The sequence below is a fragment of the Myiozetetes cayanensis genome, unplaced genomic scaffold (assembly GCF_022539395.1).
Source record: "Myiozetetes cayanensis isolate MyiCay16 unplaced genomic scaffold, myiCay2020 scf5-8, whole genome shotgun sequence".
In the NCBI taxonomy this organism is placed as follows: Eukaryota; Metazoa; Chordata; class Aves; order Passeriformes; family Tyrannidae; genus Myiozetetes; species Myiozetetes cayanensis.
In genome coordinates, this window is record NW_026087742.1 from 4,826,785 (window position 1) to 4,844,069 (window position 17,285).

A 17,285-nucleotide genomic window follows, 5' to 3' on the forward strand; every position below is an offset into this window, starting at 1 on the left:
CTGCAGAGGTGATTTTTCTGTTTCCCTTCTGCGAGAGAATCTGAAATGCAAAGGCCAAGTAGTAATGTGTACTTGCCTAGAAATAACGTGCTGAGTTTGTAACTCCTGGAGAAAATAGTTTGGCACACAGCTATTTCCGTGTACCTCCCTAGCACCAAGAACAATTAGGCACCAGCTGAAGACAGTGACTGCCAAAAGCGCGTTTGGATGAGGTGGGTGTTTCTGGGTGGTACAGTCATGCGTTAACAAGTGTGACTGCATCACTGAAACAATGTATTTTTGTATCCTCAAGCTCTTTGTAGGGATATGCCATCCTCAGGAGGAAAGGACACCAATAAAGCATCTGGCAGGGAGGAAAGGCATAGAAATGAGCACAGGATAATGAGGTATATCTAACTGCTTGTTTTTATCAAAAATCATCCACCTGAACCGGGTATCGTGTTCGCAGCTGCTTCAGGAATCATTCTGTCTGAAAACTGAAGTGGGAATGGGTCAGCTGCTTCGAATCCAGTTCTCAGGGTGTTGGAAGAAATCTAAACTGATGGGTGGACGGGTGGGCAGCAAACAGCAATGGGGAGGGCAGATGCAGCAGGGATAGGGATCCAGGAAGCTTTGTGCAAACTCTGGAGGAGATATAAACCCCTTACTTGAAAAACACACACAGAGTCTTCTGATAGAGACAGGAAACCAGACACTTTTTTTTTTTTTTTCTGTTTGCTTAGACTGAACTCTGCCAGGGCACAAAAAAAAAAAAAAAAAAAAAAAGACATCTTAGCTCCAGTGCATAAAATCTTGCTCCTTGAATCCGAGGCTAAGTTCCTCTTTACTTCATAGGCAAGTGAAGCAGCATCTTGCAGGAATCTTAACCTTTTTGCACTTCGAAAGAGGAATTGGTGTTTTTTTCCTGAACACATCACATGCATGGGTAAATGCTAGAGATGAAGTGATACTGTGTGGTGCTGTGTGAGAAAGTGTTTGGCACAGTGGATTCTGTCAGGGAGCGAGTGATGAGTCGCAGTCAGACACCAAGAAATGATGGTCCACAAGCCGCAAGTGCTTTTAATAGAGTAAGTGCCCACTCGTTTGATTAGATTTCTTGTAGTTGCCTCTTCCACCACTGGGTATTGAAGGGTGAGCAGATACAGCTCAGTGAAAACGATACAGAAGAAGCCACCCTGCATCTTGAGAAATGTTCAGCATCTTAATTAGGTTCAGAGTATAATACTGTTAAGAGTGCATAAATGACAGCTATTTTCTGTTTATCTACATATGGTTCCATTCTTTGAGTTTTATCCATTATTATTTAAATGAGTATTTTAAGTATCTTTTCTACTAAAAAGCAGCCCCTATTTTTTCTTCCAATTTGATTTCACAAGATATTGTCAAACATCTTACGTGTAAGAGGATAAACAAAACACTCCATACTCCAGCAGTCACAAAGGGAGAAGCAGGGGAGAGGAATAGATGCCTCCAGATAAACAGTATTATGAGTCAATACTCAGTAAACATGGGAAACAGATCTTCAATATTAAATGTTTCAGTGGGGTTTTCTTTGCTGCCTCCTGCTAATCTGCTAATCCTTTTAGAAAGCTATATTTCGTGGCCCTTTCTGGAGATGGCAGAGCACAGCTGATGCTTAAAGCAATTTTTTCTTTCAGCTTAATGCAGCCATTGCTGAGGTCACAGGGGCTGTGCTCTGGCTGCAATTGTAGTGAAGTGCACTAAGCTTGCACTGAGCATGAGCCAATTCCATTCTGTCACATCCTAGTATCCTCAAAATTTAGCTGTGCTACTGCTGTGCTAGAGCTACATATACATGACAAGTGATTCCTGGCTGCATTAAAACCAATGGTGAAGCAAATGCACCCTTTCTAGTAGTTCTAAATAGCATTTCATTTGGACCCTGATAGGAAAGCAGAATACAGTAAGTTGCAGGTGACAGAAACAAATTAGTTCAATATCTCAAGTTTCAAACCTCATCATATTGTAAGAAACTCTTCTGACTGACAGCTGTTGTCTCAGCTGGTAGCCAGCGAGCAAAATACAAAAATTATTAAACTCCAGAATTTGTAATACAGGGTAGGGAGAGGGGGAGAGAGAAATACAAACCACTGAAAGTCTCTTAGGAGAACAATTGCAGAGACCAGTGACACCTTTCCTGAACTAAGGGTGAGCACGCTAGTCTCATGTCTCAGTTTCTTTGTGGTGTTCCTAAGCTGCTGGCCCAGGTGCCAAATTGTAGTAGGATATTGCTGCTGTCAGCCAGGTTTGTAGTTCATGTAAGGAACCTCCAGTCCCTGTGAGGCAGCACTGCATGTCTGGCAATGAGTTTGAAGCTGGGCTCTTAGTGACATAGCCTGAATCTGCTTGTCCTGAAAAGTGCAAAACCTGTCCCTGGGTCCTGGTGTGGCTCTTAGCGACTCAACTGCAGGCAGGGGCAAATGCCCCTTGCTCTGTTAGTACCCTTGGCTGTCAGCAAACTTGCACTGCTGGTTTTGAGGTGAGGGTTGGTCTTGCAGTGTGGCTTGGCATCCAGAACATGCCAATCAGAATTGGCCAAGGTGCCATCTTTGAGGCCTTAGAAGGGATTTATTCTTTGATGTTACTTTTGACTGAACAAACTGGCCAGGGATGTGACTGCAAGGCCCTTTTAGCTATTCTGGGACTGGGGATATGGACTAGATGCTCTGGGGGAAAGATTGGTTTAGAGGTGCCTGCCAAAGTGTGTCCCACAGGATCCTCTGCCCAGGAATGCACTGCATACTGAGGTCACTCCATCTGCCCTGGCTGCAGAAGTTGCTGCACAGCCTTTTCCAGGGAGCCTTGGTGCTTTCTCACATGCTTGGGAAGAGGGTGCACAGCCCTAGTGCTTGAGGCAGTCAAGAGAAGACCTGGGGCACACCGGGCTTCTGAGGTTGGAAGGCTGAACTTGCTGAGCCAGAGCTGTCAGCGCCAGTTCTTCATTAGGTGGCCCTCACCCAAACCTCACTAAGCCACCCTCCAGCAGCAGCTCTCTGAGGGTCCTGGAACAAACTCTGTGGTTGGGTTTGGAGCTGCAAGCCACAGGTTCTGTGCCTGGCCAGGTGTGTGAGGACATGAAAAGAGAAGTGTCTTATACTTCTCTTCTAATATCTCCATGAGGAAGACCAGCTGCTCTTTATGAGCTTTCTCTCCCCAGTCCCTATGGAAGTGGTGCCTCAGAGCACTGGACATGATGCATACCCAGCTTAATGGAGGTGCCCCAGGTATTTGGCTGTTTCCCTTGGGGCTCTGGCCATGCCTGCTGGGGGTGTGCAGTGGCAGAGGGCTCACAACACCGGCTTGCTGTGAAACTGGAAACCAGCACATTGCCTGCTGCAGGGGTGCTGTGGGGGTGAAACACAGGGAAGACCTTCCTCTATGGGAGAAGGCAGGGCTGCAGCTGCACTCAGCTCATCAAGGTAGGATGATGCTAGATATATATAAAGCTATTACCCTTTGCTGGGAATGGCTTGGCTCTATGCTGCAGGCCTGTGCCATACCAATAAAATCATGTGGCAATTCCATGGTGTATTTTCTATCCTATATCAGTAGGGTTTAAAAGCTGTGTGTTGTTTTACCTGAAATTTCATTGATGCTTGAGGGTTACTTAAAAAAAAAAAAATGTGTATTTCCTTCATATTTAAGGTAACACCTTATGCTTCAAGCTAGGCAGCTGTGCAAATCCCAACTGGATCAGAACCACAATATGCTACCTGTTTTTCTAGAGCAAAACTGATCCCAGATGATCCATCGCTTTAAAACTTGGGCAATTTATGCTCCCAATACTACTTATACAAAAAAAGTCATAATGTAAATGCGGAGTCTTGGTGCTTTTCCCTAAATGCAACACATGTCATCTCAGTTATATAAATTTATACAGGTTAAAAAACAATGAGTATGTTCTCCTTATATGAAGAAAAACTCTTAAAAGTATTGCCTACACCGCACAAGCTTCTGGAAGGCTTTCTTGAAATCTTCATTAAAGATGGTGTAGATTAAAGGGTTAATAAGGGAATTTATATATCCCAGCCATGCTAGGAAATTAGACATGTCTTCTGAGATGTGACATCTTTCACAGGTATTAACAACTACTTCTTTTACAAAAAAAGGGAGCCAGCAGATCACAAACGCCCCCAGGATCAGACCCAGCGTAGTTGCTGCCTTTCGCTCTCTTGTGCTAGAGATTCTCTGTTTTTTCCAGGACTTTTCATGCTTAGATTCAGACCTGGGGCTTCGCAGGGTGATGTTGATTTTATCAGAGTTCACCAGGGGATCTGATGTCTTCTCTGCCGTGCTGGGCATTGAAGCTGATTTGGTGCTTCTTTCACCTGCGTCCAAAAGGACTTGTCCATTTACCCCCCCCTCCTCCCTCACGATCCGGCTGACACTTCTCCTGTGAAATGTCTTTGCTGCCTTGTATATCTTGTAATAGAGGATCAGAATCAAGGCCAGAGGGATATAGAAGGCGCCAAATGTGGAGTAAATGGTGAAAACTATGTGGTCGTGTTTGATGATGCACTCGTCGTCCCTGCTGGCCGTCTGGTGCCGCCAAAACAAGGGCGGCATGGAGATAAAAATGGATATGATCCACACCACTGCTATCATGATGGCAGCGTGCTTAGGTGTCCTTTTCCGTGCATATTCCACAGCGTCCGTGATCGCTCTGTACCGGTCCAGAGCAATGGCAGAGAGATGCAGGATGGAACACGTGCAACACGTGATGTCCACGCTCAGCCAAATGTCACACACCACCTGCCCCATGATCCAGGTCTCCTTTACAATGTAGACAATGCTGAAGGGCATCACCAGGACTGCCACAAGGAAATCAGTCACTGCAAGAGAGCAGATTAGATAGTTGGCCGGGTGGTGGAGCTTCCTTGTCACAATTATCGCAGTCATCACGAGAGAATTGATGGCCGTTGTCATTAGAGCAAGCACAGACAGGGTAATGGAAATGAGAATCTTGGATGTCACCCATTTGAACGGTTCTGATGTACTGTTTTGATCAGTTGAGTTTATTAAATCCATGTTCCCTTTTAAAGGTGATCTTTACTCGTAGCAGTTACCTGTTGGAAAAGTAAAAACATTCAGAAAGTGCATCCTTAATCTGCAAGAGCTCTTGAATTTTTTCATCTTAAAAGACTGTTTGCCTCCAACCTTACAAGATCTTCGGACTTATTAGAAGTTATTCTGTCTCCAAACAGATTTTCCTGCCTAGCACTATGTGGGATGCTCTGCTTTTAGGCTTGCACTGTTCACTCCATTAAGCAATGTAACAACTGTCAAAAACATTAATCCAGCAGGCATAATGCTTATTTTCTCTATGTAAACTTTTTTCAACCCCTTCAGTATGTGAGTCATTCCTTATGTATAGATGAGCATGGGCTTTCTAAACTGGGTCATAGTTTTCAAGAGAAAACAGAAATGTAAAACATTGCAGTACAAATAGAAGAAAAAATATTTGCAGGTTGAAAGTGTCACTTTAGAGCTTCCTCTTCCGCAGCTCTAAAATGAAACAGCTAAATATATTCTAAAGCTTCAAATTGTTAACTCATTGTCTAACTGACATATTATACATAGGTTAGTCTTGAGAACATCTTTACTTTTCCTCAAGTTTTGCTATTCTGTGGTTGCTGCTGAAGAAAACTGCAAAATACGTGGATGCCAGTTGTTCTGCTAATGACTCTCACTATGGAAACAGCCTAATGCCTCTTATGGCTCTGCTGGAAGAAAAAAGCAGGGAAATAGTGATGAAATAAGTTCTTGATCATGTTCTGGGGATGAGCACCTTACTTTCTTATCAAGAAGAGTTTTTGAGCACTCTCTGGATGGTAGCTGAGTTAGGAGTTTCCAGTGTTTTACCGTGAGTTATAAGCTCTACTCTAAAGAGGGTCAGAGATCATCCTCTCGTGAGTTCTGACCTGCAGTTTCTCAAGTGAGTAAGATCTGCCTCATGAATCCCTAAGTGGGGTTTTGTCTGACAGGTTTTGGAGTTTAGTGAGTGACTTGTACTTGTGTTGCATTGGATGCCACAGGTATGGAAATATGTGAAATAAGGGAATGATTTTTCTTAGGAAGAATGGGTCTCATTAACATAACTAAAGCATTTTGATGTTGTGCCAGAGTGGCTGGAAAGGAATCTCATACACTGTTTAAAACCTTAGACCCAGCTCAGTAATTTGATTTGATATTCTAACCTGGTCAATGATCAATATGCTATTGACCTAATCAAAAAAGCTTTTAGCACTGCTTGACCACCATTTCAGTGAATAGAAACACAATGGAAATGTATTTCATGTGCTGATATTTATAAATGCTGAGAAGATTCTTGTCCTGTACACGAACTGATGATGATGTCAGTGCTCTTTCTGCATTCTTTATTCTGAACTTGAAATATACTTTACACATGTAAAACCAGATCTTTCATTGCATCAGTGTCACCTTAAAACCTGAATCCACCACAATTGCTAGTTTGTGGGTATTTTTGTCTGTAGCCAGTTGCTTTCTAGAGAAAGAAGAGGTAGATACAGTATTATGTGGTGAATGTTCCAACTCTGCTAAATAGATCTTCTTTTTTGAGCTTGTATAAATACATGGGAAAAAAAGCTTATTGGCAAAAACTAAGACATGTGATATCCAGCAGTTGATCATACTTTAAAACAGTTACTCATTATGGTTAATTACCTTATAAATATCCAACTCTTTGGATATTAGTCCTTAATTGCAAGTAAGAAAAAACAATTTAGAGATAATGAAAACTGATTAATGGCTTTTGAAGGATTATTCAGCTTGAGACTGCGGAGTAAGGAAGATAGCATGGGCAGGTTTGTAAAACTGCTGTGTAGGAATATGTAAGTTCCCCTAGTGCTGCTGTGATTTTGAGACCCTTTATAAGAAGACAGTGACAGAAAAGTGCTTACTTGCCAAGTGCAGTGATTATGCTCCTCTGTGTGGCCTTAAGATTACCAGCTGGTGTGCTCAGCTTTCATTCAGGCTGCTGGCATGGCAATACAGGGGTATTGGAGGCTCTCACATGGAGTTTTTCGTGAGATGGATAATTATGCTGGGGTCTCCTGTTCATGGGACATAACCTGTTCTTTACGATACCCATCTGGACATAATGCCCTCCTGCTCCTGTGTGGAGAGTTAAGAGCCTCTGCTGTTCCAACAGATGTCCAGGATGGTCCTCATGGGCCGCTGTGAATACCAGAGTGTGGCTCCATCCAAGGCAGACAGTGGCAACCCCATATTGATCTGCTCAAGATCTGCCCTCCATGGAGGTGCCTCCTTTTGAGGTTAGAGAGTCACTCTTTAACCACTGGCTGTTCTGCCAGTCACAAAATTTGGTGGCTTTCCTGTTCAAGTGGAATGGGGATCTTCTAACTGATGGCAACTAGTTAAATCTTTGGTGTTGGAAACATCCGTGCAAATTTATTGGGTGATCATTAACTAAAAAGATTATTTTATAAACATGTGGAGTTGACATGCTGACAGCATTTAAGGACTTCTGCCTCTCTCTTTTTATCACACCCAAGATGAACTAATTCTGGATTTTCTCTTGTTAAATTGAACTCATTTCAGTCAGTTGCCTTTACTGGCTTCTGTCCTCAGTAAGGAACTGACCCACTTTTAGGAGTGTGAAGGATAATCCTGTCAACAGTGCACTGAATTAGGAAAGCTGGCTTCTGCCCCTGGGCTGTAGGCTTTCCTTGTCAATTCTGGAGGAAATTCTTTATGGTGTTTCTGCTAATTCTCTGTAACATAGAAGCAAGAGTACTTTCCTAGTAGTCTACTCTGTGCATTTGTATTGCTTTCTCTTAGTAGCATGACTTATCTCTTTTATGAATTTATTGCAGGGAAGATCTAATCTCAGGTCATACCCACAGGTGCTCTGGGCATCCTGGCATGGCTACACACTGTGCTTCCAGATTGGACTTTGCTGTTATTCCTGTGAGTCCACCAAGCTCCTTCCTCACAGAGCAGGCACAGTCCCTCTGCCCTGTGGTGTGGTGTCTCCTTATGGCCTCATACCCGACATAAGACTTCAAAATAAAGCATGGAAGACTTGGAACTCTCTTCTCTGAGCATTGAATTGACCTTGGTGAATGAAAACAAACTTGCAGCCATACTGAACTGGAGAGAAATTTGTATTTTGACAAATATAGAATAGGTTTAGCAGTGACTATCTTCAGCATGCAACTTTTTTCTAAAGAATTATTACAGTCCAGATGTTTTTAAGGCTACTTTTGTGGTACTGGCATCTCAGTGCCCCACTTGAAGGACTAAGCTGAATCTATCTTTGAGTTATCTAACATAACTCAAATTCCCTGAGAGGAGTTCTTGATGCAGTTGGAAGTGTTGCCTTTGGTTATTACCTTTTCGGTATGCAGCTGTTGTTGGAAAACTTTGGAAAGACTTGAAACTTTAATTTGCATAATACTGTCCTGAATTTAAGATTGGTGAAAAAGACATCTTGTACTTTATCTTTGTTATTTATTTATTATTATTTCTGGTTGCTGAACAAGAGCTCTGTAAACAAAGGAAATTGCTGTTCACCTAAGATAACATGTCTATTCTCTTGGAAACATGAACATTATTATTTTTCAAGGAATTAGCCACTTCTACAAATCTTTTTTTTCCTTCCCTTCCAGATATGGCATGTTAGGGTGGCCAGAATATAAGTACTTCCTTGTCTTTAAATGCACACATATATCATCCTACTGATCTTACCTAGAAGGCATGGTGCAGCCTCATCACAAAAGTAAACACTGAATTTGTCTAGTGGCCACTCAAAGAAAACGGATGTTGTTGGTCCTCCTCAGTTCTGCCCGAGCATGACAATGTGTTATTAAGCCCATACCCACTCATTTGTGTCTGAGATTTACAAAATAGTAATAGGATTACTCCTGTTCAATAGTATTAGTGTGTCCTTCCAGGTCTGGAAAACGGTATACTCTGCCTTTCAATAAACCTGAAAAATAATGTGAAATGCTGACAGCTGGGGAAATGTGGCTGGAAATAGCTTTGAGAAGAGCATCAGCATCAGCCTGCTGTTTGGGATTCTGAATTTTGGGGCCTGGATATTTTTTTTTGGTTGGTTGGTTTGGGTTTTTTTGTTTGTTTGTTTTTTAGTATTGCTTTAAATAATGGCAGTGGGGAAAGTTGCTGATTTGGGTTTAAGTACTGCTTTTGAATAAGTTTCTGAGTGTACTTGGAGGGGTCGGAGGTGGTTCATTAGCAAAATCTGTCTTAATTAAAAACCAGTAAGTACTCAGACAGCAAAATGGACCACTGCAAATTGAACTCAGGGTATTTGAAATGCTACAGGCAGCAATAACAGCCTTTGTGCATTAAGTAAACACAAAGCTGTGTCAGAGGCACAGATACATCCTGTTCTACTTGTTTTCAGCTATCCTGTTTTTATTACCTGTTTCTGTATAGGCTAACCAGATCCTCACTCAAGGTAAGACTAAAATAACCATAGAAAGATTAAGGAGTTATAAATATCAGCCTTGCTTGGGAGCTGAAATTTCTTCTGAAGCTTTTATAAGCTTGTAAAAATCCTTCCTGATGTGACTGTGTGTCTAACCATGTGATGTACTAATGACAAGTAGATTAGTAATGATCCATCATATTAAATGTGAGTAGAGGGAAATATTACTCCTTTGGATTAAACAAATCTGTTTAAGAAGGATGAGCTTGTAGTTGGATCTGATAGGGTATGTACTTTGAGCTTGAACCCTAGTGTCCCAACAGGTGGAGCAAGAGTAGAGGGACACTTTCACTTGATTCTTAGTGTCCTGTCCTTTAATTCTTTCTTCCCAATAACTCTTGTTAAGGCTCCTAAAGCGACAGTGCATCCCCCTGGGACAAGGCAGGGATAACGAGAAGGTTTGTGAGAGAAGTTACTTGCCAGTCAGAGGCTGCTGCAGCAAACTTGACTTGCCTGGGATGCAAAGTAGATGTCTGTCAGCAGATTGAAGTGCGAAGCAGAAATTACAAGGTTGCCAACTTTCCTTACCCAGTCTGCGTTTCTGCATGCTTAAAACCCTTTTTTCCTCCCCTCCTTACCCCCCCCCCCCTCTGCAACTTAACTAGGAAGCAGAGTTCTTTCCAGTTCTTAATCGGTCAGCAAATATTTGCATCTGCATGCTGAAGTATTGGATTGAAGCATTTGATTCCCTGTTTGGGTGGTACTGTCTCAATCCAAGGGACTGAGCACCTTCTGGACCTGAACTGTATTTGTAGCTGGAGGAACATCTCAAAAGCTGTTTTGGTTTTCCTGTATGAGTCTCTACAAGCTTGTAAAAGGTCACAACAGAACTATTTGTAGAAACAGAGACCACAATTCTAAAATTACAAATACATCAACTGAACTGATGTGAACTAAAGATAATGTGGAATTCTGCCTCCCAAGCACCCCTTGGGAGAAGCATGGGCAAATAAATAAACTTTGCAGCATGCCCTGAGTATCAGTATAACATGTGAAGGAAACAAAGGGGAGAGTCCTGGAGAACAGGTACCACCAGGTCTGAGCACAGGCACTCTGATTTCATACAGAATGGCAAAGACAAGCCCATTTCTGTGCCTTGAATGCAAGGCACAGAAGTTGTGTGGTAAACCTGTACTTGGTGCTTTTCCTAGCTCTGTTACAGTCCTTAAAGTCCTTCTGTTGTCAAAATGGTGTGCTGCAGTATGTTTTGTGTCAGGCACAACAAAGATTATGCTTGCTTTTATTTTCTGAATGTCTCTTAAAATTTTTTCAGCCAACAGAAATAATCCCAAATGGCTAAAATGACAAAATCTGTTAGACTTAGCCCTGAAAGTTACTAACCCATATGTCTACTCTGTCATGTTATTGCTCCTGGAACAAAATCAACAGGAGGTAAGTAGTGCTTCCACTGAAACAGCTGAAATGCAAAATCTGAAGGCTTTCCTGTGCTGCCAGGGAAGGTGAGCGAACTTGCCCTCTGCCACTGGATGCTGACAAGACAGATACAAGCACCAACTCTGTCAGGACCAGAATGAAGGCAGAACTTTCTGGCAAGGGGGCAGAGTGAAGCACTGAAATAGCTCTGTCCTCATGCCCCTGGTGTAATCAACCCACCTTCATGTTTCCTACTGTATAAACTGCAGCGTGCTAGCTGTGTCTGCTCTGACACATCTCCCTCCAAAAGGTTCTGATCCTTGCTTCTTTACTTCATGAGCATTACCAAGTGCTCCGTGTTCTTCAGTCTGCAAAATACCAGACTCTTCAAGCCCACACATGTCAAGACCACAGAACAGGGATTCCCGGGCCTCTGTCACAGGGAGGCAGCTCCTTGACTCTGGGACCTGGACAGGCTGGATAGATGGGCCAAGACCAACAGCATGACCTTCAACAAGGCCAAGTGACAGGTCCTACACTTGGGCCACAACAACCTCATGCAACACTACAGGCTGGCGACAGAGCGGCTGGAAAGCTGCCCAGTGGAAAAGGACCTGGGGGTGCTGGTTGACAGCTGCTGGACATGAGCCAGCGTGTGCCCAGGGGGCCAAGGAGGCCAATGGCATCCCAGCCTGTATCAGGATCAGCGTGGCCAGCAGGACCAGGGCAGTGATTGTCCCCCTGTACTCGCACCGGTGAGGCCTCACCTCGAGTACTGAGTCCAGTTCCCTCACTCCAGGAAAGACACTGAGGTGCTGGAGCAGGTCCAGAGAAGGGCAATGGAGCTGGGGAAGGGTCTGGAGCCACAGGTCTGACAAGGAGCAGCTGAGGGAGCTGGGGATATTTAGCCTGGAGAAAAGGAGGCCCAGGGGACACCTCATCACTCTCTACAACTCCCTGCAAGGAGGTTGTAGCCAGGTGAGGGTTGGTCTCTTCTCCCAGGGCACTCATGATAGGACAAGAGGACATAGTACTTAGCTATGCCAAGGGAGGAACAATTTCTTCACAAAAAGGGTGATCAGACATTGGAATGGGCTACCCAGGGAGGTGGTGGAGTCATCTTCCCTGGAGGTTTTTAAGGAAAGACTGGATGTAGCACTCAGGTCTGGTTGACCTGGTGGTGTTTGGTCACAGGTTGGACTTGATGATCTCAGAGGTCTTTTCCAACCTAATTAATCCTGTGATTTCAAACATGTCACTGCAGTTCCCAGGGAGGTACCACATGAGCTGGCTTTAAGCTCAGTCAGGTAACCACGAGCAGAGTTAGTCTGTGATGCCTTCCTTGATGCCCTTGTCATCTCTGCTTGCCTCTGTTGGACTGCAGTGCAGTTACATGCTGTTGTCAAGCCTGCCTGGAGGATACCTCCCCTGCTTATTGTCACCATATCTGTAGCAACCACTGCATTTGCTTACATGGAAGAATAATGTTCAGAGAGTAATTCTGCATTCCTTGCTGCTTTTAGCGCTGAAGTTAAGGGTTTAGTGGTCTAAACTAGAAGAGCCCCTGGTCTTCTAGTGGTCTAAACCTGGTCTTCTAGTGGTCTAAACCAAGAGCCCCTGGTGGTCTAGTGGTAAGGGCGCCGCGCTGTCACCGCCGAGACCCGGGTTCGATTCCCGGTCAGGGCCACTCCCGGGCAGGTGGGGCTCGTTAGCCCTTAAAGGCAACCCACCTACGTCCTAAGGACCTCGCTGCCACCGTCCAAGCTCGCTTGGCCCCGGCAGATGAACCTTAGGATTAAAGGGTGGGCTCAGTTCCGCGCACACTGTGTCTCACCTAAAAAATCCAATGCGCAGGCTGGAAGGTGGAAAGACCTTCCCCGGATCTTCGCTCGCGAAGACTGGCCATTATAAGAGTTTAGTTTTCTGTCTCCTTTTGGAAAATTAGTCACTCATCTGTGTTTGCTCTTTATTTCATGTCCCTTTGCCATCTGTTTTAATCTAGCTGAGGGGGATAGGAGGGAGGCAAGCCAGCTTCTCAGCCAGCCCTCTGGAAGGGTGGAAGGAGGAGCAGAAAGAACAGCACAGTCCACAGGATGAGGGACTTGCTTATATAAAACAGCAGGCTTGCCTCCTAAATTCAGATTCAGTTCTTGTGTGGCTGGAGAGGGAACGTGTTATGATTTGATCATTTTGGCTGGAGCAAGAGAAAATTTCATTCCCCTATTCATAGTTCTCTTGAGGAGATAGAACTGATTTGTTTCTATAATTCATCAGATGAAGGGATTCAGTTTCCTGTCTTCTTTGAGGCTGGTCTGAATCCCTAGTCCAGACATCTCTGGATAGCAGAGGTCTGGATAGTTGCCTCTTATATTGTATATGTTGTAAAAGAGCCTCAGAGGCCCAGGCTCTGGACTGCAGAGCCCATGGGAGCTGCTTTCTGCCATCTCTTCTGTTGCTGATGTTTGGAGCTGTTTAAAAAAACACCTGTGAGAAATAATGTAGGATCTGGGTACCCCGTAGCCCAGTATGAGCTCTACACTGAGCAAAGCAGTACCTTCATGATGGCAAACATTCTATACAGACAGACAAAATCCCAGGTAACACCCTGTCCTTAGAGGCATATGTGCCCCTGGAGGGGTGCTTGGGATCTGAACCTGAACTCTCCCTAAGTGGGTCACTCACTTCCTATACCCACTCCTTGGCACCTATTCTTTATTCAGTTTGGATCTAACAGCCTGAAATGTTCCACTCAACCAAAAACTTCCTGTATTACAGAAAGATGTTTAACATTTTTGCTCTAGTTCTGTTGAAGAAAAAGCAAGGTTTTTGTTTGCTTTTATTTGGATTGGCAATGAATCAAGGAAGTGACTATTCACCCATCTGTGTACGTAATTTGTACAAGTAGTTTCATACTATGCAGGAATGACTTGCTTTCGTGGTTATAAACTTGAATTTGTATAGGGGGTTAAAAATGCAGAATGGTTTTGCTTGTGTTTCCCAACACTACCTTTTCAGGTAAGGGCTTAAAACCAGTGGGAACCACAGCAGTGCTGGAGCAAGGATGCTGAGAGGCAGTTTTACTTCCTTTTGAACAGTCATAAAATGCAGCCTTGTTTCTCCCACTTCCCCCTCAACCTTATGCTTTGAGGCCATGTGTTTTTTGCCAGCTCTCTGAAAACCTGTGTGTGGAGCTGCAAGTCACAAACCTCTTTCACTGATACACCTACCTCTGAAACTCTCTTGCAAGGGGGAGATCAGCTTCAGTAACAAAACAATCATTATTTTCAAATATGTGCCTGGAAAAGGTCTCTATTTCCATCTACAACATAAAACATAATTTTCAAACTATCCCCTGGTCCCACAATAGGATATTGCAGGTTTTTTGCTGTGTGCTTACCAGGGCAGCTTTGAGGGAGAACTGATCTCAGAAGAGTTGGTTGGAAGAGGAGTGAAGGCAATGTGTCACTGCTCCTCCTCTGCAGTAGGGGTTCTGTGTGACACAAGAACAAGTTTGTGGCTGATCATTTACAACTCAGAGAGGTGGCAAAATTCACATAACTTGCAACCTCATCTCTGCTTAGTTTTTGGAGACTGATGCTTTTTTAGATAGTATTTATCTTACTGTATACTTCCCAGAGTCTTTCTCTGTGCTCTTTTCACTGTGTCATCGGTCTTTATTTTCATCCTCACCTGATCATCTTGTAGACTGAAGGTCTTTCCCTTGATCTTGTTGTCTGAATGTAATGGGATAACCCTATCAGATGGTAAACTCTGCACTGGGATTGCACTAAACAGCAGTTCTCTAACATTTTCTTTTTCAGGATTAATTGAGACAATTCACATCCTCTGAATAATGTGCATATAGCCCTGGCCAAGAAGTACTTTAAGCAAAACAAACAAAATGGTCTTTAAAATTGATGGGTTTGGAAGAGGGATGAGCGTTAAGAGCATCAACCTTTTAGAGGAAGTAGCACTCAAAATGGCTTTTTCCAATCTCCTTGGGAAAGACAGAGAGGAAAGGATCTACACGCTTCCAGAAAAGAAGGAAGAACTTGTGGAAAGCTTTCTTAAAGTGAAGCATCCATGGGAGAGGATTTTGTTGTGAATGAATGTTTGGTTTTTTATTTCCTTCAGACAATGCTTTTCTGTCAGAGGGAGCCAGGCTGCCTTGCCTTGATGACTTCCACCAGTGAAAGATGATTTCCTTCCAACAATGGTGGCTCTAGGGAGACCTCCAGAGAGAGATCTTTCCAAAACTCAGATATCGTGCCCTTAAACTTAGGTCTATAAGAAACAAGACATGATTTTTGGTATACTCTGTATGGAGTGCCACAGTGCTGGTAATAGAATATATTGCTGGGTATAGAACATTATTCCTGTATATGCTTTCTCCTGCATGGTGGCAGAGCATTAACATGGGCAGGTAACTGGTCAAACTCTCCATGAGCAGCACAGGATACCTAGGAAAATCTCAGCTGCTACTTTCATATGCTTTTCCAGTTGGGTAGTGTTATGTTTGTTTGTTTGATTGATTGATTGATTTTTATTATTTTTAGGGATTTAAATCCTGGCATTGACACAACTGACTATTTTAGCCAAAACAGTTATGTTCACTCAGCGAATTGGCTTAGGTGCTAGTGGCAAAAGCCCCATTTTGTTCCAGGCCTGTGTAAACCATCTGCGTCTTGAGATCTCGGATGCAGCTATGCTGGCAAAACTTCTCTAGCGCAGATTGGGCTTTAGCTTTCTTCCTTTTCACAGTTTCAGGCTACTCTGCAGCTCTTGAGCGTGCCTTTCTCTCTACATCAGTTTCTTACTGCACTGCAACATGATCCCCTTTAAAGGTGCCGGCAGCTGGAGGAATATTAGAGAGAACTTGAGGCAGTGGAATGCCCAGGAAGGAGGGATGCTGGAGTACTCCCTGTATTGCACTTGCATGTATCTGTATCCCACACTGCTGCTGAATATTGTTAAACTGATACAAATACAGCAATTTCTTTGAAGAACCAGGATGCACCAAATACCACATCTATGTGGTGTGGTGGAAGTCAGTGTTGTGGGATTTCTGAGTTTCCTGGCATGTTTCCTTGGATCAGTGGGTGCCTGCTGAAGTGGGGATGAGAGGGAGGTGAACTGGACCAGCTGCCACCAGCTCAGACCAGCAGCTGGTCTGGAAATTACTTGAGCACAGTCAAGACAGGGAGCCCAGTAAAATCCCTTAAGATGTCAGGGATCTCATTTTGGCAGAGAATGACTGTCTCTGTGGTCTGCTGGCATCACAGCTTGCTAAATAATTCCTGGAAACATGAAGCCTTGGGTATATTTTTAGGTGTACAAAACTCTCAAGAAAGCTCATAGCAGCAGGACAGTGTGAAAAGTGTCCAAACACAGAAAGAGGGATTTAACTTCCTTAGGAAGCTCCCTGGGTCTGTCAGGTCTCCTGTTGCAGACGCTGTGATTGCTAAATCAGGTCTTAAGCTCTCTTAATGCTTTGTGAACTCATTTTCATTTCTGATAGGAAAATAACAGGCTGTCACACACCACGTTTTTCCTTTGCATAATTCCAATGTAGTTGTGACACTTGACACACAGCACAGATGCCTGTGAATGGCTTCTTAAAATTTAAACAGATGATTCAGAATTAATTATGAAAAAACAACCTTATTGTTGTCCCAGGAATTTGGCACAGAGAGTCATTGTCTAACAAGATCATCCAGCTTCAGTAGATCCCCAAACTTCTCATTCATAAAACAGCTAAAGGATCTTGAATGATAATCTTAGGAAACTATTTCCAAACAAAATTCCAAAGATTTTTACTGTTGCTGTTTTTTTTTTTTTCCTTTGACAATCTACCAATGTTGGTTTTCTTAGACCTTTTAAAATGTAACTTTGTGGTTATGAAAGACTTCAGCACTGTAGAGAGGTTTAGGTACAACTTTACCCCAGGAATTCTTGTAGGCAGCACTTCAGCTCTTCATTTCCCAAGTAAGAAAATCGTATGCAGATCCAAAAGAGAATCGAGCACAGTTAACTTTTAGATTTAGGTTATAATCCTAATATAAAGAAGAAATAATAGTAGCCACTGACTTTTCCTTAAGTTGTATGCTGAGAAAATAAAATCTGTCTTTTTATATGGTAAGAATGTTTCTTGGTCATCTTGGTGCTTGCAATATATTTTGATAAATTTCATAATGACTATTTTCCAAAAAAAGCTGTTTGACAGCACATGGCAAAATATAATATTAATTTGGTGGTGAAGAGAAGCATTAAACAGACTGTGTCTAATTGCCCAAATCTGCAGAGGGCACACTGGTGCTCTGAACGGCTTTGGGAGAGTTTAGAAACCTTCCAGTGTATTCTCAGCACTTTCTATGGCCCCTGTAGTTTCTGAGAGAGA

General features: G+C 43.3%; 1 protein-coding gene across 3 annotated transcripts in view; it reads right to left on the reverse strand.

Annotated features, from left to right (window-relative positions):
• Window positions 1–1,033: 1,033 nt before the first annotated feature.
• The window catches only part of HTR1F (5-hydroxytryptamine receptor 1F), a 106,897-nt gene continuing 90,645 nt past the window's right edge, over window positions 1,034–17,285 (reverse strand). For 2 of the 3 annotated variants that reach the window (XM_050332911.1, XM_050332910.1), the window contains one exon: window positions 1,034–5,087. In XM_050332911.1, the coding sequence (XP_050188868.1) occupies window positions 3,946–5,049 (1,104 nt within the window). In that variant the 5' untranslated portion in view covers window positions 5,050–5,087 and the 3' untranslated portion in view covers window positions 1,034–3,945. Of the gene's footprint in view, window positions 5,088–14,285; window positions 14,301–17,285 lie in introns of those variants that run through there. The other variant, XM_050332912.1, reaches the window with a different exon arrangement.